The 27048-nt window shown below is 50.8% G+C and overlaps 2 protein-coding genes and 1 long non-coding RNA gene across 3 annotated transcripts in view; 1 reads left to right on the top strand and 2 right to left on the bottom strand.

Annotated features, from left to right (window-relative positions):
* ITGA1 (integrin subunit alpha 1) overlaps positions 1–26830 on the bottom strand; it is a 123142-nt gene extending 96312 nt beyond the window's left edge. Inside the window, exon 1 of the mRNA XM_081131109.1 lies at positions 26761–26830. Coding sequence (XP_080987235.1) covers positions 26761–26821 — 61 coding nt within the window. The 5' untranslated portion in view covers positions 26822–26830. The remainder of the gene's footprint in view (positions 1–26760) is intronic.
* Positions 15584–17597, bottom strand: PELO (pelota mRNA surveillance and ribosome rescue factor). Its single transcript, XM_081131111.1, has 2 exons — positions 16470–17597; positions 15584–16190 (listed from the first exon to the last, which is right to left on the bottom strand). The coding sequence occupies exons 1-2, from the start codon at positions 17193–17195 to the stop codon at positions 15759–15761; spliced, it is 1158 nt and encodes a 385-aa protein (XP_080987237.1). The 5' UTR covers positions 17196–17597; the 3' UTR covers positions 15584–15758.
* On the top strand, positions 17664–25643 carry LOC308554188. Its single transcript, XR_013998363.1, has 3 exons — positions 17664–17753; positions 22210–22317; positions 25290–25643. It is a non-coding gene; the product is annotated as an uncharacterized lncRNA (long non-coding RNA).
* Positions 26831–27048: the final 218 nt, after the last annotated feature.

The raw sequence follows: 27048 nt of genomic DNA, 5'->3' as shown, positions 1-27048 counted from the left end.
CGGGCAAAGGACTTGAATAGACATTTCTCCGGATAAGTTACACAAGTGGCCAAAAAAAACACGTACAAAGATGCTCAACATCACTAATTACCAGGACACAGCGAGTCAGAGCCACAGTGAGATACCACCTCATACCCACTAGGATGGATACAACAGAAAAGTACAAAATAGAATATAAATTTTGGCAAGGGTCTGTGGTCACTGCAACCCTCACACGTTGCTGGTGGGGATGTGAAAGGTGCAGCCACTGTGGAGACCAGGTGGCGGTTCCTCAAAAGTGAAACACAGCCCCGGCCGGCGCGCTCAGTGGTTAGACCACAGGCCCCCAGGTTTGATTCCCAGTCAAGGGCCGGTACCTGGGCTGCGGGCTCGATCCCGGGACCCAGTCAAGGCCGTTTGTGCGTGGGAGTTCATCTCAGCACTGTCACCAGAGCCCAGATGTCCATCAGCTGATGAACGGATGAACAGAACATGACATATCCATATAGGGGAATATATCCATATAGGGGAATATTACTCAGCTCTAAAAAATGCCGGTGGGTAATCCTGACACAGGCTACGACATGAACGGACCTCGGAAGCCAAGGAAAAGAAGCCGGTCACAAAGGTGACCGTGACCGACGCGCGATTCCAGGGGCGTGACCGAAAGGACCGGCGTACTCAGAGAAACAGAAAGCAGGCCTGTGGTCTCCAGGGTCTGTGGGGTGAGAGGAATGGAAGTGACTGCTTCGCGGTGTGGGGTTTCAATCGGGGGGAGTGAAAAAGGAGGTGTCCAACTAGATAATCCCAGTGGTGGCACAACACTGCGAATGTGCTGAATGCCGCCGAATAGCAGCGTTAGGTGGTTAAATGGTAAAGTTTTCATGTGTGTTTTGCCACGTGAAAAAACACAAAGCAGCTTAACTACTCGGTCTAATCAAATGACCAAAGCTTTTTAAAAATTAAACTTCTTTTTCTGAGATAACTGTAGATTTGCATGCAGTCTTTATTCTTCCTACTTAAAACAATAAAATAAAAAATTCACAAACACCTTCTCCTTGGTGGGTACCGCAGGCTTGTGCAATGGGCATTCCACACACTGGGCGTCCTGCCACTGCCACTGGGTAAGAGGACAATATGTTTTCTTGGCTACTTATCCGCCCACGGAGAGACAGCAAACCTCCCAGGTGTTTTCTCTTTCAGGGGAGACAGAAGAAAACACAATAAGGATAGATACTGAAATCTGGACGAGTCACGTACCTACGTAAATGAATTTTGGTAAATGATATGTGTGTGTGTATATATATATATTTTAACCTGTAGAACACGGTCAGGGCTGAAAGGAATTAAGCCACAGACCGCAGAGTAGGAGACTATAAAACAAACACAGCGCTCTTAAGTTAGGGGACATTTTCTTCAAGCCACAGCTCTGCCAGCATCTGACCTACCGTCTAACTGGGGCGCAGAGCACGTTCCCCATACTTTGTCTACCTGTGAAGTGCATCGGCGGGTGCTGAGGACGCGTTTGGTTTCTCTGCAAGGCTGCAACAGGCACAGAAACTCAAAACCCCGATCCGAGGAGACATGTACATCCGTATGTTCGGTGCAGCATTATTTATAAGCAGCCACGTGTCCATCAGTAGACGAATGGGTAGAGAAGAAGTTTCACATACACACAGTAGAATATTATTTAAAAAAAAACCAATAAAACCTTGGCATCTGCGAGAGCATGGATGGGCCTAGAGCGCGTTATGCTAAGTGAAATAAGTCAGAGAAAGACAAAAGCCAGGTGATTTCACTTACATGTGGAATCTAAGAAATACACAAACACAATACATGAACAAGCAGAAGAGAAACAGACCCACAAATACAGAGAACAATTTGAAGATTGCCAGAGGGGAGGGGCGTTGGGGGGTGGATTAAAAAGGCGAGGGAATTCAGAAGTACAGAATACTCTGGGGATGTGAAACAGCACAGGGAACAGTCAATCACATCCTCATGACTATGAGTGGTGACAGATGTGCACTGGACTTACTGGGGTGATCCCTTTGTAAGTTATATAAACGGCCAATCACGAGGTTGTAACCCTGAAAATAATATAATATTCTACATCAACTGTTAATTTAGAAACTAAAAATAAAGGAGTAGGTTTAAAAATTGCATCGTAACCGTTGCTGCTGCTCCAAAGAGGTCCTGCAGGTAGAGTTAGGCACCTTCTTAGGGTAACAGTCAGGTGACTGAACTGAGAAGGGTGACGGCCTCAGGACTTCAGGATATAAAAGTCATCTGGGAAAGAGGATTGCTAGGTAGACAGACGGTCATTTACATTCAAGGCTGTTGCTGAAAGGCTTGGATAAGTGTTTTCCAAACACAGGAGAAGAGACTGGCCCTTCTCCATTTTTCCAACAAAGGCTCCAAAACTTGGGGCAAGACCAGCCCTGCGCAGGAATCCACTCGCTGGTGACGCTCCCAACCCCCAGGCAAGCGAAGATCTCCCCGCAGCCAGTCACGGCCGGCGGCGCGAAGGTGCCCACGAGGCTGCGGGGTTGCTCGGTGCCACTTAAACTTGCATTTGATAAACGGTAAATTATTTCTTTAGAATACGTATGTTCCATCCACCCTGCCCACCCCCACCCCTAAAACCGGCAACCTCGGGAAGGCCGAGAGGAGCATGTGCCGTGCGTCGTACAGCTGGAACTGCGACGTACGTCCACATTTAGATCTAACGGCGGGAGAGGAAAAACCCCAGTGGGCCCTGATCTTCTAAATGTCCGCGGCCTCCCCGCGTGGCCTGCCCAACAGGAAATCTGCGTGTACCTGCCAGCTTCTCCCCTCGCGCTTGACGCCTGACAGCTGCCTTGAGAAACAACGTTCAGGCCAAGGACAGTCGTGCGCTGGGGATGAGCAGTTGCAGGATCACCTTCCTCTCCCGGCTTCTCCTTCCTTCCAGAAGCAAGCGTCGGCTGCGGAGATGGGAGCTGAGAGACACAGGAGGCCTGAGGCGGCCTCAGGAAGGCCCGGGCCCTGCCCTTCCATCGGGCTCCAGCACCAGCCCCGACCTCTCGCCAGGAACTTCCCAGGCTGACCGTTGAGAGAGCTGAGTATTTAAATGAGCCACCGCTTTAAATCTGACACTAGGACGGCCCTTAAGCTCTCAGTGGCGAGGGAGACATCTCAGGAGCCATGAGCAAGCGGAGGTTAAGAGTTAAGGGGAGTAGTAGTCAGAAAAAGGTCAAGTGAAAGGAAAAATAAAATGGCAGTTATTTATCAAATTTATATGATTAGGTAATTTCCCCCCCCCAGCAGATATGAAGCCTAAAAAAGATGCAGTTTAAGGTTTTCCTAACTGGCATCTCCGCTCCGACGAGAAATGTAAGATAGGAACAGTCCCACCGGTGAGTGAACCAGCGATGGGACGTCCAGCCCTGCAGTCGGGCCGACAGGGGTCCCGGGCTCACAACCACCCCTTGCTTCTCCCAGCCGGGGGCCAAGCTGGGGTTTGAATGGTGACCGTGAAAATAATGATTTTGTCGCCTTGTTCGGTTTTACGTAATTCTTGCATCCAAAACTTATAAGTCCCATCCTCCGAGGAGTGGGAACCAGTTTCTCTGCTTTTTTTTTACCCCCACCCTGCCTTATCCAGCAATGTATCTGCATGCAAAAGGCATCAATAAACATTCGCCAATTGGTCAAGATCAGGCTTAATTGTAAATTTATTACAGCGAGTCGAAGATACATGAGGTATAGATGAATCCCACACTGAGAAATGAAAGCTAAAGAAGGACACTCCTCCCAAAGCAATCTACAGACTCAACACAATTCCTATTAAAATACCAGTGACATATCTCCCAGAACTAGAGCAAATATTCCAAAAATATACATGGAACCACAAAAGACCCTGAGCAGCCTCAGCAATCTTGAGAAAGAAAAACAAAGTTGGGGGATCACACTACCAGATATTAAACTATACTCCAAACCCACTTGAATCAAAACAGCCTGGTACTGGCATGAGGACAGGCATATTAGTCAATGGAACAGAATAGAGAGCCCAGAAATCAACCCACGCCTTTATGATCAATTAATGTTGGACAAAGGAGGAAAGAACATACAATGGGGTCACTGGTGCTGGGAAAATTGGACAGATACATGCAAAAAAATGAAACTAGACCACCAACTTACAGCATACACAAGAATAAACTCAAAATGGATTAAAGACATGAAACCACAAAATGTAAGTCATGAAACCGCAAAAATCCTAGAAGAAAACACAGGCAGCAAAATCTCAGACATCTCTCAGAGCAATATGTTTGCCGATACATCTCCTAGGGCAAGAGGAACAAAGGAGAAAATAAACACATGGGACTGCATCAAAGTAAAAAGCTTCTGCACAGCAAAGAAACCATCAACAAAAGGAAAACGGAGCCCACTGTGTGAGAGAACATATCTGCCAACGACACATCTGATAAAGGGTTAATACCCAAACGATATAAGGAACTCATACAACTTAACAAGAGGAAGGCAAACAATCCAATTAAAAAACAGGCAAAGGACCTGAGTAGACACTTCTCCAAAGAGGACATGCAGATGCCAAGAGACACATGAAAAAATGCTCAACGTGGCTAATCATCAGAGATGCAGATGAAAACCACAATGAGGGGTCACCTCACACCTGTCAGAATGGCTCCATCAACAAGTCAATGAGCAACAAATGTTGACAGGGGTGTGGGGAAAGGACACCTAGTGCCCTGCTGGGGGGAGTGCAGACGGGGGCAGCCACTGTGGGAAACAGTGTGGAGGGTCCTCAAAAGATTAAAAATGGAGCTGCCTTTTGACCCAGTGATCTTGCTTCTGGGGATATATCCTAAGAATCCTGAAACATTAATCAGAAAGAGTATATGCCCCCCGATGTTCACAGCAGCACAATTTACAACAGCTGAGATCTGGAAACAGCCCAAGTGCCCATCAGATGAGTAGATAAAAAGCTGTGGGACATTCACACCAAGGAATACTACTCGGCCAAAAAGGAAATCTTACCTTTTGTGGCAGCGTGGATGGACTTGGAGATTATTATGCCAGTCAGAGAAAGACAAGTACCCCATGATCTCACTTATATGTGGAATCTAATGAATGAAATAAACTGACAAACAAAACAGAACCAGAGGCCTGGATGCGTGGAACAGACTGGCAGCTGTCAGAGGGGAGGGGAGCTGGGCTGGATAAAAGAAGGTGAAGGAATTAAACAAAAAACATATGTACATAATGCACAGACACAGACCACAGTGTGGTGACAGTCCGAGGGAAAGGGGGTGAGGGCTAGCGGGAGGTGGGCAGAGGAGGGGAAATGGGGACCGAAAGAGACTTCACTTGGGGCGATGGGTGCACAATGCAGTGTGCACATGATGTTTTGCTGAGTTGTACACTTGAAACCCATATGGTTTTGTGAACCAATGTCACACCAACAAACTCAATTTAAAAAAGTACATTCCCCTCATGAACTTTTAAAGTTGCCTTTTAAAAGTAGTGGAAATCAATTAATCTACAGTTTCACACTTTTTTCCTATGCCTATTGCTTTTTCTTCCCCAGACAGCTGACCGGTATTGTGGCCACGGAACATATTAGAGCCACTGCCCTCTCGGTGATGACGCCCAGGGTCTCACCTGGCTGCAGCTAAGTCCACCTTTCCAAAGGCACAGATGCCTGGGCCCCTCCCCCAGGATGCTGGCTTACTTGGAGGTGGGCCCAGTCATCCCTGTGATTTTAAAACTCCCTAGTTGATTTTAATGTGTTGCCTGGGTTGAGAACCACTGAGTGAACTGAAAGAACATTCCAGAAAAAATAAAGACGGGTGTTGTCTCCTCGCCTGGTTCTTTGGGACGGCAAGCGAGGTCGATAGGGCAGGCGCATACCAGGGAGGAAGTGGCCGGGCCGGCAGCCTGGCATGCGGCTGGAATGTGGCGAACTTGTCACAAACACACGCAGACCTCGGGGTTTCTGTGCACCTCCCGCCAGAGTGCTTTCAACGACTGTCTCTCCCCTGCGGCCCCAGCTTAAAGGTCCCCAGCAACTTTAAAACACGGCAGCGTTTGGCCAAGCATTCCAGATAAATGACCCGCGGCTGTGGAATTCGCCCCTTCCGAGCAGTCTGCTCTTTAGCAGGCAGCTCAGCCAAACCAAAAACCTGGCAGCTCGTGGAACGCGGCACAGGGCAGATTCCTTTTAAAACCTGAGAGTCACTGATGATTTATTTTGCAGGAAAGATACAACTTTAAATAACAGGCGATTGTTGCTGCTGCGCCACGTGGAGTCAGAGAGCTGCCAGAGGGACCGTGAGTCAAGGCCACATCTTTCCTTGTCCTTCTGAGGAGGAAACGCGGGCTGGGGGCTGCCCTGGCTCCCCGCCCTCGCCGCGGCCTGGCGCACCCTGCTCTCCCGGCTCGGGCAGGTCCTCACGTGGGCCTGCCACGGCCGCCGCCACAGAACCCGCAGAGGGGCCTGGCCTCAGCCTGCCGTGGTTCCTATCCGGCTGTGCAAATGCTTATAGATATACCATCTTCAGTAACTGTGCTGAGTGGCCTGCGAGAGTTACATTGTAACTCTGGGTGTGCAACATCTGTTCCATGGGCTCAAACATCACGCTCGGCTGCCTCTCGCTCCCGATGCTGACAATGAGCGTTTCCGGTGCATCTAGGACGCACGTGAATCCCTGCACCAAATGCAAACCGAAGCGCGTTAGACCCACCGCAAACCACTGTAAAAAGGTTTGGTCTTTCTCCGTTTCCTGTCTACTCGCTCCATTTCCCACTATATTTTGCTGCAACAGAGGGAGAGCGTAGGAGCCAGAGATAAGGGGGAAAATAATTCCCAGAAAGACAGGGAAAATGCTAACATGAAGATCTAGGCATATAGTTAACAGATTCATTTGAAAAGCAACATAAACTCTTTGACTGACAACTAACTTAGTCTCAGTGCGCCCCACCTGCCCACATTCCACGTGCCTTTCCACTCCCTTTCACTCGGCTGAGGGTACCCCACGACAGGGTGAGAGTGCTGCTCCCCGGGCGCATTCTCCTGAGGAAAGGTATTGTTCTCTTGCCCCTTCGGTGGAAAAGGCCCTTCCTCCCACCAGCCCGGGGCACGCCGGCCCCTAACTGAAACGCACCCCTCGAGAGGACGGGTCCCTGTCTAAGGGTTTTCCCCGTCTAAGGGTGGCTTCCCAGTCGGCCCAGCCTCGGGCTGCCCGGCCCGGCCAGCTGCCTGTCACTTCCTTCCCCTGGCAGCGGGCCCGGGACCTGCTTCCTGCCCCCAAGGTGGCTGCCCCCCCCCGGGTGATGGCTGTGGAGTGGGACACCGTGTCCATAACCCTGGCCCTCACTGGGCCCTTCCTTGCTGTCCTCAGGGAGGCAACCAAGCTCTCTTCTCTGGTTTAGGAGTTTGTTGTGAGAGAGACACTGAAGATAACCAAAACGTGAGAAATAGGAAGGTTCCAGAGTCTTCCTAAGTCATTTCGGTCATGGTCCCTGGTCCACGTTTCTGGTTCCACTTGCGCTTTTTTTTCACTTACTTTGGAGGGTAAGAGATGTAACCTCCTTTCTCCCTGATGTCTCTTCTCAGGGTTGTTGACTCTTTACTGTAAATACTGAGCATCTAGAGAGCTCAGGGGTTACAGGGACTGTGACGCAGAAAAAAAAATGTTACCAAGTATTTTGAGGAGCATTGAAAGAGGAATGCTCTCAGGTCCCTCTGCCTGACCTCTCTGAAAGCAGGAAAAGGTGTGTGGGGCTGGGATCGACCGTCACCCTCGGCTCGGACAGCACCCCCCGCCGCGAAGCCAGGCGGGGTCAGGAGCCCCTGTGCGCCCCACAGTCCCGCTCCCTCTGCCGGCACAGCCTCGGCCGGGTCCCATGCTGGTCGTCTGCTGCCACCCTGGACTGGGTGGCCCTGGGAGGAAGGGTCTGTGATCGCTGGGGCTGGCACAGCGCCCGGCACAGCGCAGGCAGCTAAGTGAACGGCTGTGGGGAGAATGAAGGCAGAGGCAGAGGCCTTCTCCAGCCGAGGGCAAACCCGCCCTAAGGCATGGACGCCGCCCGCAGCGCTGGGCGTGGGTCTCCGCGGTGCTGCCGAGGACCCGTCTTACCCCAAGAGGAAGAATTAGCGGGTAAACACGGAGGGCTTGGGGCACTTTAAGTTCCCATCTCGGTCCCACTTCCCTATCCCAACCCCTCCCAACGAGCCTCGGTGACAGGAAAACGGGTAAGGAATGGTAATGGGGGGGTCCAGCAGGATGCGGACGCGTGGAAAACCCCCATTTGTGGGACTCCGAGTGAGGTCCCCGCTCGCCGGGCCTCAGTTCACCTCCCCCGGTGGAGCGGCGGCCAGGCGGTCCGCAGGGTCCCCGACAGCGACGCCCTTCATGATTCTTAGCGACCCCGAGCCGCGCTGCAGTGTTTCCAAACTTCCTCTCCTCCGCCTCATCCAAAACCAAAAAAAGCGATTCCTACCACTGTCAACAATATTACGGTCACAAGATCAATGAGCTGCAGCACAAGATTAAAATGTTTTATATCCAAAGGGCAATTTTTCACAGCGGTGTCAGACAGAAAGTCCCCGTCGGTGTTTACACTGGGCCTCGCCGAGAAATTCCAGACATGAAGCTTCTGGAACTTAGGCTTGAACTCAGGGGACCTCCCCCCCGAACAGGCTGCAAGGGCTCCTTCCTTAGCAAGAACGCCCGTGGCGGCAGGGAGCCGAGCCCCCCAGCGGAGCTGCGGCCCAGTGAGCCCCTGGCCGCCTGAACGCCATGCTGGGTGAAGGTTTCCTGAAGCAGCACCACCTTTTTTGTCGTTAACTCTCACCTGAGGATATTCTTTCCTTCGATTTCTAGAGAGAGTAGAAGGGGGGGGCCAGAGACAGCAGGACCGCTGTGAGACAGACACATCAGCTGGGTGCCTCCCGCACGTGGCCCCGCGGGGCCGGGGCTCTAACCTGCAACCCAGGTATGTGCGCTTGACCGGGAATCGAACCCGACACCCTTCGGTCCTGACACTCTAATCACTGGGCCACGCCGGCCAGGGCAAAGCAGCACTATCTTTGAATAATTTTGGAGGAAAATTATTTTGAAAGACATCGTATTTCCCTGACTTTTCCCCAGAACACAGCGAACGTAACTCAGCCTTTCCTCGGTGTGAACACCTGTCACTGTGACACCGTCCGGGCCTCCGGCCCTGGGGAGGTGCTCCAAGCCCTGACTTCGCCCCTGGCGGTCAGGGATCCAGAGCTGTCACTTCTCACTGCTGTCACCTCCCTGTCAGTGCGGCCACTTGTGACCATCTCTCTGTGGTATCTACTTGGCCGAGTAAAGGCAGGGGACGTTTTCTTCATTTGTCACGGCAAACCCAAGGGAAGCACAGGCCCTGCCACTTGAGGTGCTCAGCAAACGCGTGTTTGTGGAAATAACGCGAGAATTAACAGGAGACGAGCCTGCGAAAGGCGAGGCTGAAGCGATGACACAGGCGCCGGGCGCGGGCCCGAGGGCTGCGCCCGGGACGCAGGTTTGCACGAGTCTCTGCGCCCATTCTGACCTCAGCGGCTCCAGGGACAGTCCCCCGCCGCCGGATGCGCTCTGGCCTTTCACGGGAGGCGAAAGATAACAGAGGCAGGCAAACAAACCCACACAGAGCGGTTCCATCATTGGCCCGTTATGTACAATTTAGCGCCATCAAGTCATTTTGTTTCTGGCACGCTGACCTACTCGCCTGAAGACCGAGGGGTGGCTGGCACCCTCCCGTCTTTTAGGGAGCGGCTCGATCGGGCCTGTGGGTCTCGGGGGAATTACTGAAGCCCTTTCAATTTCAGTTTTCCTATTTGAAAACAGGAAGGACAGGGCTCTTCAAACAATGAAATTATTCATTTTTAAAGCGCTCACCCCAGGCCCGACCTTAATGAGCACAGGGCTACTGTTCTGTAAGACACCATCCGTGCCTGGAGCTGGGACCGTGGCGCCCACCCCGTGCAGGGCCAGGCCACAGGGCCACAGGCTTTCTCTCTGGTGTCTGCTGCCTGGCAGATGCCACTCAGCCTCAGGGCTGGTCCTGTAGAACCAACGGTGGCACTTCTGTGGGAATAGGGTCTAAGCCCCCCAGTCTCTGCCTTACAGAGATGGGCACACCCATCCCACTAGCACCCCCAAGAACGGGACTTCCACGTGGGCAGAGTAAGGGAGGAAGGAAACGGGACCTAAAGGCGGCTGACAACCCAAGTCCTCACAATCTGTCCTAAGTGTCGGTAACTGCAGCTGCAAAGGTGAGACCTTCTCGTATCAATGCCAGTTATCACAGAATTAAAACAGTCACTGTCAAAAACAAAAATGAGAGCCTCAAATTTGTATGCAACTAATGGATTACCCACAAAAGTGGATTTTACTTGAGGAAACACATTAAATTCTCAATTTAAATATATAAATTCACAATATCCCAGCTTCTTTCTCAGTGTTTTCACAACAAAATATACTAACATGTTTCTTAATACTATAGAGAAAATAAATACTGCAAAATAAATGGGCTATCTTACAGGTAGTTACACTTGGAAATCTATAAAGAACATTCTAGAATGTGGATGGAGACAAGGGGGTGCTCTGCCAAGCTCTCCCTAAAAAGGAAGAATTCCTGCTACGTCAAGAACACACTGAACGAGATTTTATCACCTCTGCTTTCCCTTAACGAATACCCTTTGCCAATGTTTTCCTCATGGTCTCTCTAATCTAACAATCTTCTTACTGAACTCGGACAATGTCTTTTTAGTCCTAGTTGAGTTTACCAGCTACTTGATGCCTACACCGGGTAACTCCTCAGACTGTTTTCCCTGCTAAATTCCAAGACCATTCGATAGATCTATCTGATCGTCCAGCCTCCTAGCTGGCTGCACTGTTGACTTCTGAATCTTTTCTAAGTAAGGCATCCTTGATACACAAAATAGTATATACTTGTATCTCAGCTCCTTGAGAAGCCTTTAGGCTGCTCGGTAACAGTTGCACATTGAAGTTCTAAACTGACATCCATCAGCAACCTGCACAGTGCATAAGAAAATCCAGAGTAGCCCTTTTCCAAAACACTGTATCTCCTTCCAAAATACTGTTTACTGTATCAAAATACATAAACTGAGCCACAGCACAGAGCTGAAGCAGGTTCACATCAAGAGGAAGAAAAGCATTTTATCTAGGGTTTTAAAATTTGATCTGAAATCACCGTTCTTTTTTAGTTGCCCTTCACTACCCGGGAACTCATTTACTGAAAAATGTGCATCAACAAAGCTATGGGCTGATCAAAATCAATTTTGCAGATGACTATAAATAAAGCTTTGCAGGATTTATGCCTCGATTCTGAGACGCGTGTTCCTTCGGGGAGTGAAAGAGGAAGTGGGGAGGGAGAGGGGGGGGCCCTCAAGGGACAGGGAGCATGAGGCCTGAGGCTCCAGTGCCAGGAACTCTTGGGCCTGGATGAGATGGAGCTTTTGCTAACCATTCCTGGGCTACGGGGATGCTGAGTGTGTCCTAAGACATTCAACCATCATCCCTAATATATATATATATATATATATATATATTTAAACTGGAACTTTTCATACACTAAATTGGTAAATGTATACATATATTAAGACCCACTTTAAAAGCCATATACAAGAGAAATTTGGCTTTCGATCCAAAACTTAGACATTTTTTATCTTAAGAACTTTTAAAAAAAACTCAACTTCTATGAAATCAATACTTTACTATTCTACATGTATATGTCTAGTACATCGGAGAGGTCTGCAGGAGGGAAATTAGTATCCAGCCATACCAGTTGCTGAGCTATATAAACACCTGAGCTGCATGATTATAACAGCTAATGGGGTCGAGCTGTATTTACAGATTACACACTGCGCTTTCCCCATGTGCTGTGCCTGGCTCTCTTCCTCTAGAGGGACTAATTCCTGGTAGACCCTTCCTTTCTCCTCCGTGATTCTGTGCCAGGAATTAGCTCTTAGTGTTGGAGATACAGCAATGGAGCTAACAGACCATCATCTCCATCCCCATGGAGCTTATGTTACAGAGAGATGATTAGCCAAACAACTAAGCATTTCAGATTAAAAACGGACAGCAGGAATCTTGGAGAAGTTATACGTTTTTAAAAGGCTGGTTTGGGAAGATGGCACTGAGAAGACATTTGAGCACAAACCTGGAGGGAGCAGGCAGTGAGTGTACAGAAGTCTGGGGGGAGAGCCCTTCAAACCAAAGACCCAGCACTGGATGCAGCTTTCCTTGCAAGCCAGCCTCTCTTCCTATACGTCCTGTCTCTGAACTGGGCCACCATCTCCCCCAGCATTAAAAAAATACATAAATAAACCTGAGATTCCTCCCTGGACTCCACTCTTTCCATACCTCTACCAACCACCTGCAGCCCAGGTCCCTTTGATCTTAGCCCCCAATACCTCCTATTCACTCCTGCTGAGAGGACTATTGTCACTCCCCTGGATTTCTCCAGTGGGCATTCTCTGAGCCAGTCTTACTGCCCCCTCCAGCCCACCGACGCTGCCAGACATTGATACTTATGAAATGCATTGTCTCATGCCGTTCTCCAGCTTCACCATTTCCGAGGTTTCTCACTAGGGTCAAACCCACACCTTTTATTGCGGGAGGAGGGTCTCAAGTGATTAGCACACCTGCCCTGCCCTCCTCCGCTGGGCCATGAACTCTCCAGGTTTCTTTTTACTATTTTCAGTAAATTTACTGACTCGAGCCACAGTTCCTCTCAAAAGTGACTCCTTACAACACTGCGCCCTCTTACACACTTCTGTAGTTTCTTTCATAACGGTGATTGTTCATGTTTGTCTTTTTGAAACCCAGCTCAGTGCTTGGTTCATAAGCGCTAAAAAAATGGATGAAATTAAATGCATTACCTTAACGACTGATGTAATATAAATATGGACAACCCATCTATAAACCCCAACCATAGGCAACAGGTTTCCTCTCTCCTGCAAACCTCAGAATCACCTCAGACATCCCTCTGCAATATGCAATTCAACAGATTCTGACCCTGAACACATAAACCCAGCCTTACTTGCTTGGAAAACAACCTGATTTAAAAGCACAACACTCCTTTCCCAAGTAACAGCTTCTACTTTAGAGAATTATCATATACACCATTTCATCTGTGTCCTTTTATTGTTAGCAACGAAGAGAATTTCAGCTCTGGAATATATAAACTTCAGAAATCATGACTCACTTCTGTTAAAGATCATTTGAGGTTGACAGAACTGGCCATAAGGTTTAGAAAAGAAAACTCTGGTTAGTGACAGAAAGTAAGTACAGATAAAGAAAAATCAACTTTACAAAGCTACTCTCGTGGCATCTGGGAGGAACAAGGTCCAGTTTGTATATAAAGAAGCAATGAAAGTGAAATCCAGAATCAAGACTCCAGACATCACATTAGTAAAATGTTTAACATATAAATGGCTGACCAGGAACAGCAAAACGTAATTTGATATGTATCACATCTAGGGTAAGAGGAAACAAATTTGCAAGCTTCTCATTTACTGTGCCCAGTGGGGGTATCAAATCTTTCTCTACAAGGACCTGACGGTAAGTGGAAAGTTACAGTACAACACTGCATTATTCTGAGGTGTGTTACTGCTGGTGTTTCCATTTGTCACCACATGATCTTTCCTTACTCAGGAACAGCAGCTGGAATTAGACTGATGAGCACAATTTCCAAACAATTTGGGTTCATTTTGCTCTTTAGAGAAGAGTAACAAATAATTACTAGAATTAATTTTTATTTTATACGCTCCTATCACTATTTTGACATTTCTACCTATGCATCTAGGAAGGTTTAAATTCTTGGTAATGGTATAAAATGTATCTTTTTAAAAATAGGAATTCTTAAAGCTAGTTTAAATACTTTATAGACATAAAAACATGCTTTCTTTTAAAGTTTTATAGACCGTTATGCATAGCAATCAAGTGGAGATGTCCTAAAATAGATTGCAGCTCAGCAGGTCGGGTGGGGTAGACCTGGATTCCAATTTCTGGAAGTCTCTCAGGAGGATCACACCTGAATAGCAAGGCCTGAATCAGTGGTTCTCGGCCTCGACGCCTACTGGAATCACCTGGAGAGCTTTTAAAAAACCAAAACAGCATTTCTAGGGGTGAAAGGCTATAGAGTCCAAGGTCCAGTCTGGTTATTGAGTTTTCAAAACTCCCAAGCAACTAAATTTGAGAACCTATGGCCTAAAGTGAATTGGTCAGATTATCCTAGGCTTTCTTCCCCTTGGGTTCTGTGACTGGAGATTACAGAGCTAAGAAGGACCAGTACTGCACATATAGAGCAACAGATGCCCCAAATCTCCAGATTCTTTCTGAGAATAGGGTTCATTGTCAATTGAGTTCTAAAGTTAATAACCTTGGTGGCTTTGTTTATACACTCCTACCAAGTTATTTAATAACATACTTTTAATACATTTTAAAGTTAAATATTAATGGAATTACAATGAAATGATAATCTGACTTATTTTTATATTAGGATGTAGACATGTAAATATGTGATTTTAAAGCATTTGGAGATATCTATTCCTAATTACAAATAAAATGTTCTGATTAGTTGGGAAGTTTATAAAAAATAATCCCCAAAACCTGTTACTCACACCAGCAGAAAGACCCAGCCTCTGATAATCAAAAGTTTACTTAGTATCCATCTGTACTTGAAGTAGGCACCACTGCCCCTGATCCTGGAGTTACAAACGAACTATCACTCTTTCTTCATAAGGCTTTTCCTAATTATTGCTAAGATGTGGATTATAAAAGGTCAAGCTGCAATCGAGCTGCATTTCCATTCCAAGGGTCCCTCCTTAATGCTCAAAAAAACTTCATAAAATAGGCTGTAGAGAAAGTCCAGTAACAACATGAAAACACACAGAAACAGCATTAAGAGTAACTATGACAGGCCAAAAAATAAATACACAGTGTGGCAGTGCAAAGAAAGGGTCCAGCCTGGGGACTCCTTCCAGCTTTGCCACTAATTAGCCCTCTAACAGCAAATCACACACGGTAGTCTCATTGTAAAAATAAGGGCACCACAGATAGATGACCTTGACAATCCCAAGCAGATCAAAGATCTATGATCTAAAAAGAACTAGTTAAGAGGTCCTCTGATGCAAATATGATTAATTCAAGGAAACCCAAGAGTTTCATTTTTACATGATTGGTTTAACAAGTCTCTTAAGGAAAAAAACATTTTAAGCTTGTCTCCAAAAAAAGTCTGCTATTTGGCTATCATTTAAAATAGCAATTTTTTTTTTTTTAAAGGAGTGTAAGGCAAGCGGGGAGAAAGGAATCATAAACACAGTGCAAGAACACTATGCAGAAATCAAACAATGTAAACCGAGGATGGTGAAACAGTAAATGCTTTTCCTAAGGAAAACTACTTGAAAGCATGAACTATGGGATTTTATGATCTAGCCCCCAAAATAGATCTAGGGATTCTTATTAAATACACAGAATGTTTCTAAGTACTGCAAACAACTCATAATTTCTAGATAAAATTATCCTAATTAATAAAAATGGTAGCACATGGGCATTATTTCCCTTTAATTTATTGTTTAGTTTTAAACACGTCCTGCCAGCCACAGACTACCTAGTGTGACCGGTCCCTGTAAGAATCACAACGTGCTGCTCTCTCCGCCACACGGATGCTGAGGAAAGGTAGCAATCAAGGAGGCACACGGCTGTCTCAGTTGTAAGCTCCCGTGGCTAATCTTCTTCAGAACTGGAGTCATCCTCTTGGTCGGAGAGTTCGGGCACCGGGAAGCGGAGAATGGCAGCCACTCCGGTGAGCTGGCTGAGCTGTTCCCCGGAGACGTGCAGGCTGGAGAATATCCTGACGGTGCCCGCATTCTCCTTCACGCTGTCCACCAGCCGCACGTACCGGCTCCGGGTGGCCACGTCCTGATGCCGGAAGAGCTCGTCGCTGATGAGCAGCGTGTCGATGGCCATGGCCTCGTTGGCCTTCTCCACCTGCTTGAGCCCATAGAAGGCTCGGTCGGGTTCGTGTTGTAACATTTTATAGAAGTCGTCCAAGGCTTTCACCTCCCCGGCGGCTTTCGTGTCCGAAAGGCGGCTGGCCACCGTTGGGTCGCAAAGGGCCTCCTTCAGGGAGTACTTGTGTCCGGACGAGGCGTGCACCTGGAACCACAACACAAAGGTTAGGTGGAGGAACCTCTTAAAGCTCCCGTTACTGTTAATCAGCCCCCAAGGACCTACAGCCGAAAGCACTAGAGGCTTCCTGTGCTGAAGGGCTGGAGCCACAGTTACTGTATGAACCTGCTACTATGTAACAATCTCACGCTCTCAGTAACACTCCCAGTCCCATGAGGCCTCTCTCCCCTTCGGGAACCGTCTCTGCAACCCCCTCTGCCCATCCTTAGCCCTCACCGTGGTGGGGCCGTGGGGGAGGCGTTTTACCTGCAGGAACTTGGGCCGGTTTTCCAGGAGCACCTTGTTGTCCGTCTTCACGGCCTGCTGGAACATGTAGTCGCAGAACTGCTCCCGCACGAAGCCCGGGCTGGCCACCAGGATGCACTTGACCACGTCGAAGTGGATGTGGCGCTGGATGGCCTGCACCACCTGCTCGTAGAAGCGCTCCAGGGCGCGGTCGTGCTGCGCGCAGTTGCCCCTGCGCTTCCGCGGGATGTTCACCTCCACCTTGGCGCGCGTGAGGGTCATGCTGGGCGTGACCAGGCAGACGTGCGCCAGGCCCTCCTGCATGACCACGGCCGCCACGTCGGCGCTCCAGGCGGGGTCGCAGGCCTGCTCGATGCGCTCCAGCACCACGCTGTCCCACTGCTTCTTGGCCAGCGTGAACTGGCGGTTGGGCTCCAGCTCGATGGTGTGGTAGGCGCCCATCTTCACGTACTCGTTCTCCTGGATGTTGGTGCCCTTCACCCGCAGCTGGCAGGCCTGCGAGTCGAAGTCGATGGCCTCCACGCACAGGGTGAGCGTGGTGCGCACGCGGCTGCTGCCCACGCTGCCCGTGGAGGACTCGGTCTGCACCTTGCGGATGGTGGAGGCGCGCAGGCTGTCGCCCACCTGCACCAGATTGTAGGTGTGCCACATGTCCTCGGGCTCCTCGGGCACCAGGGTCACCTGGCCCGCGTTGTCCTTCTCGATGTCCTTCCTCAGGAGCTTCATGGTCCCGGCGGGGGCTCCGGGCCCCGCGGGGTCCCCACGGGGCGGGGGCGGGGAGGGGACCCGGAGTCCCGCCGGGAAGGGGCGGGGCCTGTCCGCGAGGCTCCTACAGGCGCCGGGTGGAGGGAAGGCAGGGCCAGCGCCGCCCCAGGAGCCAGGGGCACCCTCGCTGCAGTCCTACCTTTCCCAGCCTCGGGCGCGCCGCGACCCAAGGGCGCCAGGAACACCTGGCGGGACGCGGTCCGCTCCCCGGCTCCCGCCGCAGCACCGACCCGGCGGCTGACGCAATGAGGGCGCATGCGCAGCCGCGTCCCCCGCCCCGCCCCCCGGCGCACGTCTGACGTCGAGCGAGGAGGCGGGGCCTCAGCTGGCGCGTGCGCAGGCGCAGTACACGGGGAGGCGCTGGGGACCGTGAGCCTCCTAAGCGAGCCGCGCGTCCCGGCCGCGAGTCCTCGGGTCTGTTAGCGCTACAGCGGCGCTCGCTAAAGTTTCCCTGTCCGTGGAAATGCGCAGGTTTCTCCAAGCTGCGCGCGGCTGCCGCTCTGCGCCTCCTCCCTTCGGGTCAGTTTAATCTCAGCCCTAAACCTAAACGAAAAGAAATTCTCAAAAGTGCTGACTTGACCCCAAAGTTGCGCGAGAGGCTTTGCTCGCGCCTCGCGCGCCCTGGGAGGCTGCGCGCCGGGGGCGCTGCACGGAGGGGACCCCGGTGCACCCGGTCCCTGGGTGCACGGGGCAGGCGCTCGCCCCACGCGCCGGGGTCCCGGAGCCCAGGCTGGGCGGCCGCAGCCCCGCAGCTGGGCGCGGGCGGGAGGCTGAGGTTGGGGGCTTGGCGGCCGCAGCTCGGGCGGGACTGTCGGGGCCCCGCTGAGAGCCGAGGTTTGGGGCGGGGGTGGGGGGGTGGGGACGGATCCCCTAGGATCCCGCGGTCTGACCGCTGCAGAATTGATTTTAAAGAAAATCCCGGAGTCCAGTGACCCGCGTTGGTGGTGGGGCGGTTTGAGAGGCGGGGGTTGCTCCTTAAAAGACCGGCGGACTGAAGAAGCCCCGCAGAGTTTTCTGGAGAGTCCCGACGGGGTGGAGGGCGCAGGAGTCCCCGCACACACCCCTGCCGTCGCCTTTCCGGGCTGACGGTGCGTGGCGTGGACGGAAGGCTCGTCACCCTGACCCGGGGAGGCCGGGATGGGGAGGAACCTGCCTTCCGCACAAATCCTGGGCTCAGGCCTCAGGGGTCGTCCTCAGAGGCTGTCGGGGGACAGAGTGGTCCCCTCTGAAGGTCTAGTGCAAATGAGGGCCCGTTTGCTCCGTGCCCCCCGCCTTCCCGGCCCGCAGGGCGCCCTCAGCGAGTCCCACGCACCCGCCTCCCCGGCCACGGCCAGGGGTCCAGCCGCTCTCACTGCGCAGGGACCTGACCTCGCCAGTGTGTGAAGCCCCCGTGCCTCTCCAAAGGCCACCGCATCTTTCTAACAGGTGCCCATTAACCGAGAAGAACTCCTGCCTGGCAGAGGGAGGCAGGGAGAAGAGGTCCTTTGAGGCTCCCCTTGGTCACCTTTCTGAATACAGTGCGCCTCCCTCCAAAGTCAGCCGAGGGTTAAAGCCCACAGAATCCCAGGGGCAGCACACAGTAGGAGCTTAATAAATGCTGGGTTTTCGCTGAAGAGCTCCCGCTCACTGAATAGTCCTATGTTCTTTCCAACCCTTATCTGCAAGGTCAATATTTGTCTTTCTCATTTTATAGATTTAAGAAGAGGGGTTGCAGAGAAGCTAAGAAATGTAGTTGAAAATCACATGACCAGCATTAAAATTCGGAGCTGCCTGAGGGCACACCCTCTCCTCTTCCCAGGCCTGCAGGGCACACGTGGGCACTTGAAATCACCTCCAAACCACAGGCCTGCCCTGCTGCCAAGGCCACTTCCCTTAACTGTCTCCTTTCAGGTCTGGATCTGAACAAAACCATCCCAGAGGATTTGAGGCACCGCGGCCTTCCTCCCTCTTTTATCGCGTTTTAAAAGTCTTTATATTTTCCTTTTCAGCAGTTTTCCTTTTGCCCAGCCTAGGTCGCCATTATAACCCTTGAGAAAAACCCAATATTCCACTTTAGGAAAATACGCCTATATTTCCACGTCGAAAGCGTGTGGGTGACCTAGACGGGAGATGGTGGTTTGGGCCTGGGTGGTAGAATTTGAAGGAGAGAGGATGTCGCCTAGCACTTTTATGATGGCAGAGCTAATCCAGACTTGCTAACAGATCGGACGTATTGTGGAATACGAGAGAAAATGTTTCTAAAATGTTAAGACCAATATTTTGTAGCAGAGACTGGAAGGACGGGATTAGAGTTCACAGAGATGGGTGTGGCGTGGGGATGCGCGGGGTGGGGCGCGGGGAGGGTGTGGTAGATAGAATCGGTCTGCAATGCGACGTGAGCGGTGACCGCAGGACATTGAAGTAGAGCTGTGGCCGTGGCACCGGATGCTGGGCATGGCCCAGGGGCCCAGAGTTCATGGGGGCTACGCACAGAGGTCACCAACACATCGCTGGAATTCAAAGCTGAGTAGCTAAGGAGAAACTGTCAAAGGAAAATGAGGGAACAGGTGGTCTGGTGGAGGGGAGACTATGAAAGTGGGGAGTCCTGGGAAGGCAGCGATCCTCGTGTCAGATGCTGCTCAGAGGTCAACACACTGAGGCCTGAATAAGGGCGGCTGGTATCATACATGGTTTGGGAAATGGTCTTTATGGAATAAGCAGCCAGAGCTCTAGTTATGAATATCTAGCAGGAAAGGCAGCTGTTGATTTAGAGAGAATGTGCTAACCTCACACTGTAAAAAGATGCCCCTGTGACCTCCACAAGTCAAGCTACGGGGACGATGGGAGGATTATTCAGCTAAAGGGAAAGTTTCCGTGTTTTTTCTCTTTAAGGAATTGTACTCACTAAATTTCCTGTGATTAAAAATACCTACTTGCAATTGTCACCAAACAATACAAAACCTCCTACCAAATAAACAAAATCTTATCCACAAAAGTGTGTGTGTGGGGTGTGGGTGTGGGTGTGTCTCCGTTTGGATGCATCCCTGTATATTACAGGGCCATTTTACCAAAAAGATGACAAAATATATAAATTTAAGGACTGGTCAAGTCCCAGGTGTTTTCAAATTTGGCAAACTAAAATTATACCTAATAAAATAATTTTGAGAGTACATTGTAATTTGTATTTAGATAATAGGATTTACAGTAAAATATGCAGAGTTCAGTCATCTTTATCATTTGACCTTCTAATGTGATTTAGCTGCCCTATTGAAATTAAAGTATTTGCATTTACTGTAGCAGATCTCAGCTAATTCACACAAACAAAGCAAGTGTCTCCATTCCTTTCCATATCAGAATTACAGCGATTTTTCAATTCAGATTTCTGACTTGTTCTGCAGACAGAGATCTACTCTTTAGATAAAACAATGTTCATGTTTTAGCGCTAAAGCGAATTGTTAACACCAACCAGCATATACGTGTTAATCTCCTTTTAAGACATAGTTGATGTTGACTCTTCCTTTCAAAGTACAGAAGACTTTAGATGAGCATTAGGTCCCTTCGGACACACGCAGCCCTGCGTGACCCACCACCACGACAGAGAGCCAGGGCTCGCCAGAGCCAGGGCTCGCCAAAGCCAGTCATCATCCTGCGCAGCTGGCACCGTCTCTTGCTTATTGTCTCCTTTCCCCTGAGGCTCCTTTTAAAGGGACTTAGAGGAAACTCTGTTCTTGGGATCTGGTGAGGCTGCTGGAGCCAGAGGAGCAGTTAGCCCCCGAAGCAGATACAAGCGTGGCTCTGGACAAGAGCTAAGAGGGACAGTGCTTGAGTCTTTGTATCCAGACTCAATGCCACTTGCACCCAGAAGGAGTGTGTTTCGAATCTTATGATGCCGTTTCTAAAGATACAAAGAAATGTGATAGAAAGTGGCCATGTAGGTGGACTGTATGCTATTGATGGTAACGATCAGATGCATGTTTTCCTGCGTTGCAACATCTCTGGAATGGGAGGCATCTAATGGTCTTGCAGTTATAATTGGATTGGCAGCGCTTTCCTTTCTTAGTAGTGATTAAATTATGGTGCATCATTCAATTGATGGTAGCTTCCATTCAATTAGGTATAAATATGGGAAGATATATATATATTCCAGGTGGGGATATAATTAATGGAGACAATCTGATCCCTTAGGTATTTTACGAGTTGTCTATAGTCTATTCTTTCATGAATCATTCAATAATTTACTCTTAGATGCTAAGGAGAATTAACAGACAAAGCCTGGCTTCACAGAATGTACCTCAAGCTGGGAAGACATCTAGGTCTTTAATTATAATACCATGTGGTATGTTATAGAAGCAAAGGTCCTTGGGTCTCATGGGGAGGAGGGTCCAGTTTAGTCCAATGGGTTTCTCGGAAATGACATTTGTGGGGGGACTTGAGGGTCAGTAGCAATGTGAGCAACTTAGGCAGAGGCCCAGGGACCTCAGAGAAGCTGGCATAACACAGGAGCTGAGAGGAGCTCAATAGGCTCGCAGACAGGGACATGTTCGGCTCATTCCCACGTCTGGACGCTGTACCTGCTTTGAGAGCAATCACAGGTCTTCAGTCCCAGACCACTCGGAATGGGAGAGCGTTCTCCTCGAGCACAGTGGCACAACCCCAAGCATCTCTCTTCTCAAGTTTTTAACATGAATTCAAACACCCTATTTTGTGTTTCATACAGATGAACAGTATAGGTAAAAAAAAGAAAAAAAGAAAAGAAAAGCTGTTTAATCCCTAATTTTCTGAATATACAAGGTGAGGCAAAAGTGGGTTTCCAGTTGTTCCTACGGAAAATAATATAACACAAAAATCAACTCTGTTTCTCTTCTTCACAACTGTAAACCTACGTTTGCCTCGCCCTGTATTTTGAACTTGAGCTGCTTTATCCTATGAGATGTTTTAAGGGCCGTATGAAAATTCATCAAGTTCAAAACCTAATGGGAAGTCTGTTGGGTTTCAGGTGGAGAAACGCAGGCAGAGGGTCATCCAGCTACGGAAGTCAGACCAACAGTTTCCAGCTGTGGTCCAAGGTAGCATCAGGGAAGAGAGCCAGGCGACCTAGTTAAGCGTAAGTATGTCATCGGTACTTTCCCTGCCTATTTACTAAACAGCAAACTAACAAGAGCCCTGTGAGTTTATTGCTGTGTTTACAGATGTTATAATGACCAAAGGGTTTCACCATCTTGAGTGATTCCTGACCATCCGTTGTACGCCATTGGAGGTCACATTTTTGTTCCAGGTAAGTGGCCGACTTCCTCCCATGTTCAGCCGTGGCCTCACTGGGCTTCGTTTGGAATAGATCTTGGCCATGAGGAAGGTCATGAGAAGGTCACAGGAGAAGACCCTTACTTCTAGGCTGGCTAAAATGTTTCTAGGAAGGAGAGACTGTCACTTTAGTAGGGGCCATTCTATATTTATATTCTTAATAACCAGAAGCAGGGCTCCCATTTGAGTTATACTTAATGTAGGGTAAGACGTCATTAATTCCACTATATCCCTAAAGTCATGAAAATAACAGACTCACTTGCATCACTAACTAGAGCCTTATCAGAGTCTTAGACAGTTCTTGGATTTAACATTGGGAGGGCTGAGCGAGCAGGAAATGGACTTCCATTTAGACAGCCTAGATGACATATTATTTCAGAGCATGAGGGCTGAGGTCAGAGATCCGAGCTGAGCACAGGATTTGCCATTTACCAGTTGTGCGACTTTGGATAAATTAATTTCGCCTTGTTTGGTTCCTTCATCTCTAAAATATGATATGGATAATAGTTCCAAAGTTTTCCCTTTTTCTAAGGTTGAAATGAAGTAATACATGCAAAGTTCTTGGCCCAGGGGCTCGTGCGTAATATGTTGCCAACAGAAATGTGCCTTTCATCATTAAGTTGTGTTAGTTTTACTCTGTTGTATGTTTGACCGTTGTCTCCTGGGAGGTTGAAGTCTGCCATTTGGACATGGCCAGTGGGAGGACTGGATTCAACACTAGAGAATGGGGGGAAAGGGGTATTTCTTTCCCCTGCTCCCTCCCTGTTGGGCTTCAGTTTCGGCCACTCGCTTCATTCCTCCTCCAGGGGCCACAGCTCCTGCCCAAGGCCCCCCTCCCATAGCTAGAGCTCTAGGTCAAGCCGGCAGGGCACCCTCCTCGGGCCAGGGACAGTAATGGCTTTTCTTCCACTGCTGTCTGGGCTCCCGTCTCCTCAGCTCCTCTGCAAACAGTCCCTTTATTAAACTTTCTCCAGTTAGATCCTTTATAAGTGCCACTAGTTTTTTTGCTGGGACTTTGGCATAGAGACAATAACAACGAAGGCTTTATCTGGACATAAGGGAGGATATCTTTCCTAAGGAATCATTTTTAAATGTTGGAAAGCACCAAGACAAGACAGTCCTAAACCTAAGGCGAGCTCACTGGGAAGGTGGCGGTTTGTAGTCGTGATGCGAACCTGGTTTTGAAGGCCGGAGAAGGTTTGTTGAGATGCCAGTGGAGGTGGGAAGGCAGGGTGGAGATCCCTTCTAGATGGGTACAACGTCGAGGCCGTATCCACCGTAGCAACACCAGCAAGAGGAATATGGGTGAAGTAGAAGTGTGACTGCTGTCATGGGACGTTTATGTCAGGGTTTTTTTCTTTAAAAACTTTTAAAAAATTGATTTTTAGAGAGAGGAAAGAAGAGAGAGAGAGAAACATAGACCAGTTGCCTCCTGTAGGCGCCCCAGTGGGGACGGGATCTGCAGCCCAGGTGTGTGCCCCCACCAGAAGTCCGACCAGCAACCTCTGGTGCACAGGATCATGCTCCGCCAGCTGGGCCTCTCCGGCCCGGCTGCTTAGGGGTTTTAATATGCAGAGCAATGGTCCCCAGAGATGGCCGTGCCCCGACCCCTGGACCCTGTGAATATGTTAGCTTATATGGCAAAGGGACTTGGCATATGTGACTAAATTAAGGATCCTGAGACAGGGAGACTATCCTGGATTACTCAGGTGGGCCTCAGGTGATGAGAAGGCTCCTGTAAGAAGTGGGCATCAGAGTCAGAGTCAGAGGAAAGATTTGTAGATGCCACTCTGCTGACTTAGAAGGTGGCAGATGGGGCCACAAGCCTTGGCATGCAGGCGGCCTCTGGAAGCTGGAAGCAGATTCTGCCCTAGAACCTCCCGAGGAGACACAGCTGTGCCGACACCCTGATTTCAGCCCAGAGAGGCTCCTGCCCCGCAGAGCTGGAAGGTAGGAAATCTGTCTTGTTTTAAACCAGCAAACCCAAGGCAGTTTGTTACATCAGCAACAGCAAACTGACAGGAGGGTCGTGGGAGAGAAAGGGCGGTCAGGACAAGCCCTGAGTGGTCAGGCGGGAATTCTGGATTTTATCTGAGGATGACAAAGAGCCACCAGAGCTTTCTGACTAAAGACTACGGAGTCATGAGCGCTGCTGTGAGCAGGACAGACGGGAGGCCGGGCTCGGCTGGAGGGAAGAGCTCTCTGCAGGAGCGTGGGGGGGCTCCCGACGAGACCCCAGCCCGGGTGTGGACGCGATGTAGGGGTGAGGAGTTTCCAAGAAGCTGACAACGTGGTGACTGACTGGAAACCGGCAAAGAGAAGAACGAATAGCCAAATTTCAGATCCTCTCATTGTGAAACAGGCATAAATATAGCACAGATGAGGAAACTGCCGATGCTGCTCAGCTACCCTTTAAGTTCGAACTTTCAATAGGGTTGAGTAAAATACAGATACACACACACACACACAAAAGGAATGAATATTATAATTTCAAAATATCTATGCACCATGTTCCTGTACGTCCCTTCCTGGGTCCAGCAAAACATTTTATCCCAGCAGCTGCCGCAAACCCACGGTGCGCAACTTGTGACAGCTGTCGGCGTGGAGAGAGAGGGTAGTGGAACCTAAAAATGCTTCTATATATATATCGGTATATAAATAACTACCTGGATAAATAACAAAACTATACGTAACTAATCTGTGTGAAATTGTAACTTCACTGTTGTAACCAGTAGTGAAACCAATGTGTTTTCGGTCCGGCCCTTGTCTTTCCAGAGGCCGTGCAGATATCATTGGATCGTTTCTGCGCCACCGACGGCTCGTCCGGTGGAATGAAGAAGACACCGTCTGAATAGTTTGTAAGCTGCTCAGGTTTTGTACGACAGAAACAGGCAAGTGACCTCCAAAAAATGCGAGCCTGAGAAAGCACTGTAGGCCAGATGCAGAAAGGGCAGGACAGCAGCTGATAAATTAAACCATTCGCCCGCTCTGAGCGGTTGGGAAGGCACCGCTGTTCAGGCTCTTGGACATTTCCTGAGAAGTGGGAAATGTCTGGATGAAGAGACACTAGCTCGTAATGAACTCCCTTTATTCCATCTCACTCTGAAAAAAAATAAAGCTCTGCTTGCTAATAATCCATGTCTAAGTGACCTTCATAGAAGCGGACGAGGCTGGCCGTCGGGGCCAGGCGTCCCGGCCGGATCGCCCCTGCTTTAGGGAGCAGAATGCTGAACGAACCCGCACCAACAGGCACGCGGCCCCGAGGGCGCCGAACCACCCGATTCTGATGATACACGCGGAAGCCACCCGTTCATCACACCACGGATCCGGTCGCTTTTTGAAGAGCACAGAGCCGCCCCACTTGCCTCCCTGCCGCCCCAGGGCAGTTTTCCCTCCGCCGCCAGCCACCCGGGAAGCCTCGGGGTGTCCAGAGCACCAGGCTCCAGCCTTTCTTAAAACGCATGAACTCTGCGCCTCCGCTGCGCTTTTAAAGCCCCTCCTCAGAAACACCTCCTTCTAGGCAGGTAACCGTGCTCTGTCCTGCCTTCCCGGAGAGCCAGCCCTGCCGTCACCCAGGAGCAGATGCCCACGGTTCCTTCCTCAGTTTCAGGGCCCCCGCCCCCGGGCGCCGACACCCGCACGTCCCGGCCGAGGCGCCGCGTCCCGGGCGCAGCGGGAAGGTCCGAAAGCTGGGCGGCGGGGCCGGGGCTGCCCACCCTGCAGCGACCCGAGGGCCGGACGTCGCCCTGGGCCCGGCGCCCTCCGGGCACCTCCCTCCAGGAGGAAGGAGGGGAGCCCGCGGCCGAGCCCTGCAACGCGGCGCGCCGTCCGAACAGCCCCAACCCGGACAGTCCGTCCACCTCGGGAGCTTCGGCGCCGCCGGGGCGCAGGGTTGTGAAACGACCGCAAAACTAATTCCTGCCCAAAGCAAGCGAGACTCCTCCGCGTCCCGGGACCTGCCGGACGCCCCGGGCGCCGCGCAGTGGATTCGGCTGCGCCCGGCTGCTTGGGCCACGGCCCCGCGCCCCTTGCTCCCCGGCCCCGCGCCCCTCGCTCCCCGGCCCCGCGCCCCTCGCTCCCCGGCCCCGCGCCCCTCGCTCCCCGGCCCCGCGCCCCTCCCTCCCCGGCCCCGCGTCCCGCGCCCCTCCCTCCCCGGCCCTGCGCCCCGCGCCCCTCGCTCCCCAGCCCCGCGCCCCGCGCCCCGCGCCCCGCGCCGGGGATGCTCCGGGACCTTGGGGTCGCTCACCGGTGAGGAGCCAGCAGCAGGCGACGGCGAGCCCCGGGCGGGCGGGACGCCGGGGGGCCATGTCCGCAGCGCCGGGGACGGCTGGATCCGCGCGGGTCTCAGGCGCTGCCCCGCGGGCCGGGCGCGCAGCCGCCGCCGAGGGGTCTCCCGAGTCGTCCGCGGGCGCCTCTAGGTCCGCGGCGCGCCGGTCACATCCCCGGGCAGCGCCACGCCGCCCGCCCCCTCGCGCGTTTGCTCCCTGGAGCGCCTGGCAGCCTCCCAGGCTCGGTCGGAGACATGGACAAATAA

The sequence above is a fragment of the Miniopterus schreibersii genome (genome assembly GCF_964146895.1).
Source record: "Miniopterus schreibersii genome assembly, chromosome: 3".
Lineage (NCBI taxonomy): Eukaryota > Metazoa > Chordata > Mammalia > Chiroptera > Miniopteridae > Miniopterus > Miniopterus schreibersii.
The sequence above is the reverse complement of the archived record's forward strand: the minus strand, read 5'-3'. Positions and strand labels throughout refer to the sequence as shown.

What these genes read in the sequence shown, in the direction of transcription:
- PELO (XM_081131111.1), bottom strand. Translation starts at nt 17,195, where the DNA reads ATGAAGCTCCTGAGGAAGGACATCGAGAAGGACAACGCGGGCCAGGTG. An exon ending in ACCGGCCCAAGTTCCTGCAG is followed by an intron (nt 16,191 to 16,469) that starts GTAAAACGCCTC and finishes TTGTGGTTCCAG; the next exon opens with GTGCACGCCTCGTCCGGACA.